Source organism: Mesitornis unicolor, unplaced genomic scaffold (assembly GCF_000695765.1).
Source record: "Mesitornis unicolor isolate BGI_N332 unplaced genomic scaffold, ASM69576v1 C13476778, whole genome shotgun sequence".
NCBI classification, from domain to species: Eukaryota; Metazoa; Chordata; class Aves; order Mesitornithiformes; family Mesitornithidae; genus Mesitornis; species Mesitornis unicolor.
Window position 1 is genome coordinate 1 of NW_010222857.1, and position 2976 is coordinate 2976.

The following is a 2976-nucleotide window of genomic DNA, read 5'->3' on the forward strand; positions in this document are numbered from 1 at the left end:
CCTCAGGACTGAGATCTCTTTTAAATGCCTAATCTATGTATTCTGAATACTCTTCTTTTGAAGCGAGCCCAGTACCAGGACAAACTGGCAAGGCAGCGCTACGATGAACAGATGCGACAGCAGGTATGATAGCTGCCTTCTCTAACCCAGCTGGGAACTGTACAGAGGCCTAAGTCAAAGCAGTGATCTGGAGCTGAGCCCCATCCTGCTGGCCAGATGGCTGGTGGTGGGCATGGTTGCTTTCATCTGTAGTGTTTGCTTGGCATCAGCAGTGCTGGCCAGGCAAATCGAAGGTCAGGAATTAGGATGGCATGGCTGGGAGCGTGGGATTAATAGCATGGATGTGGGAGATGGGGAGAGGAAGAATGCACTTCATCCTAAGCACTGGCTTCTCAAAAACATTTGTAGTACTTGAGCTTACACAAATACCCACTTGACCGAGTTCTTACAACTTTAATGCATCTTCTGCTGTCACCTCTGCCTGTAGCAACTCGCTAACGAAGAGAATCTGAGGAAGCAGGAAGAATCTGTACAGAAGCAGGAAGCCATGAGGCGTGGTAAGCTAGGAATTTTTCCGTAGTTAATGGAGTGGATGGGAAATGAGTTCTCTGTGTTCACCTTTGGCTCCTTGTCCATATGGTTGGATGCTCCCTTAGGGTGATGTGTTAATGTCCTACTGGCAAGTAATGGGTAAATCCCATATACGCTACGCTGTGCGTAGTTACTTGCCCAGGGTTGTCCTTTGCTGGCTGTAGCCTGTCACCCTTCCTCTCTGAAATGATGAGCAGCAGCAGTGCCTTGTGCTGTGGTGTTTCCCTCTGTTGCTTTATCCCTTACTGTCTAACTCGTGTCTGACTAAAGTTTGCCCTGAGCAATGTTTCTGGTAATGAACTTCCAGAACTGAAGGATGATTATTTGCCTTGCTTCTGGAGAAGGCATCGATTTGGTGTTTGATCCCCCTGAGCACAGAGGGAAAATTCTTTGTTTGTCTTCTGTAATGTTTTACTGGTTGGGTGCCTTTTGAGGGAAGATGGGATGGAATGAACATCTTGAAGTCTGCTGCTATGGGACCACACAGCTATTATGAAGCCAGGATGAAGCAGTTCTCTTCACCTGCCTGCTACCTGGGATTAACCAGCATAAAGAGTGTCCTTTCCTTTGTTTTTTTATTAAGCTACGGTAGAGCGAGAGATGGAGCTGCGGCATAAGAATGAAATGCTGCGTGTCGAGGCGGAGGCAAAAGCCCGTGCCAAGGCTGAGCGGGAGAACGCAGACATCATTCGGGAGCAGATCCGCTTGAAAGCTGCTGAGCATCGCCAGACGGTGTTGGAGTCCCTCAAGTAGGTGCAAGCCAGGAGAAGGGCAGGGGTTGCCTTGCTGCTTTTGCGGATTTCTCCTGTCACGTACAAAACCTTGCTGTTTGTTCCTCTGAGTTCTGAGGAATATTTGCCGTGCTTGTTCATGTTTCAGTTCCCAGGTGAGCCCTTGGTGAGCTTTGGTTGGTTCTGAAGAAGATGGTTAATGAGTATCAAGTTGTCTTGTAAATTGTTTAAACTCAGTCTTTGAAATCCCTTTTCCTTCTGCTTGCCTTTGTTATGACAGGACAGCTGGGATGCTCTTCGGGGAAGGATTCCGTGCTTTTGTAACAGACTGGGATAAAGTTACAGCCACGGTAAGATTGTAACACGTACCCATAACTTCCAGCAAAGTCTGTCTGTAAATGTGTGTTAAACGAAGTCCTTGCTCTGATACTTTTATAAACTTTATGCAGAGTAAACCATGGCAGGAATTTGCTGCTCACTTAGTGCTCTCTGCAGTCCTCGTTTAAGGAGATCTCATGCTTCAGATTTCTATTCAAATTATTTCTCGTCTTCTCTGTGTAGATAATTCATTTCTTGTTAGACACACACGAGTTCTGGCTTTGATCAACAGGATACGATTGTCTCGTCTTTGGAGGCACCATCACTGTCACAAACATTGCCTGAAACTTTGCCAGCTGCTTACAAGCCCCAGATGCAGATCCTGTGAAAAAAGTGGACGAGGCTTTTTTACTGATTTGGTTTCTGTTACACACACTGTTCTAGAATTTTCTCTCGTGTGTGTGTAGGGGAGTAGAGGCTTTATCTAATAGCCAGTTCAAAATAAATGCAGGCTTTTTTTATTGAGATCTTGAATGCAATAATATTGAAGTACATGATTTTAAGGGCAAGGAAACATTCTGCAGTATTCCCCTTCTGCGTGCATTCTGTCTCTGAGCTGCAATTTCTTCCCACCAACTTAGCTGCCAAGAACTTGCCTGCTTCTCTCATCCCAGGTGGAAAGCAAACGGTCAGCTCTGTGATCCAGGAGGCTGAGGGTACCATTTTTATCTATAAAGGAGCACCCTTGGTCTCTGGAACTTCAACATCTTGCAGGACATGATCTAAAACTCGCTTTGCTGCTCATCTCACAACTTTATATCTGATTTTGATGTGGCCTAGAGGGCTCTTAGAGAACGGTTATGTGTGCTAAATAAGTTGATGAAAAGCTGTACCAACATCTTTTCCCAGAACAAAACAGCGTGGCACTGGCTTCTTATGGACATAAAGTTGTTTCTCGGTGTACTACTTGCAACAAAACTTTACAGGGAAAATATATTTTTAGTAGCATGGCTTGTTAAAAGGAACATTTTGCTTTAAGTCAGTCACCACCATCTGCTCCACCCTCCGGTTTGATACACACGGGCTGATACAAAAGATGCTTTGCCTGAGCGCGCTGGGGAGAACAAGACGTGCTTTTAGAGGATCCTTTTATAACCTGTAGGCTGTACCTGGAACACCTGTGGGGATCAGAGCCTTTTGCAGATTGGTGCTTGGCGCTTTTAGCTGCGTATTCTCTTGACCCAGATAGCGGTTTCCGGCATTGTGGTCATTTTTGCTTCTGACAAGCTCTTGTCTTGTGAATTTGGGGCATTTAGCTTAAAAAAGGGGGGGGGGG

General features: G+C 45.7%; 1 protein-coding gene across 1 annotated transcript; it reads left to right on the forward strand.

Annotated features, from left to right (window-relative positions):
• Positions 1-63: 63 nt before the first annotated feature.
• On the forward strand, positions 64-1684 carry LOC104547532 (ATPase family AAA domain-containing protein 3-like; the record flags this gene model as incomplete). The annotated part of the gene is made up of 4 exons (XM_010193265.1): positions 64-123; positions 488-557; positions 1175-1340; positions 1603-1684. Coding segments are annotated over 4 exons (378 nt in total), but the record flags the coding sequence as incomplete, so codon positions are not given.
• Positions 1685-2976: the final 1292 nt, after the last annotated feature.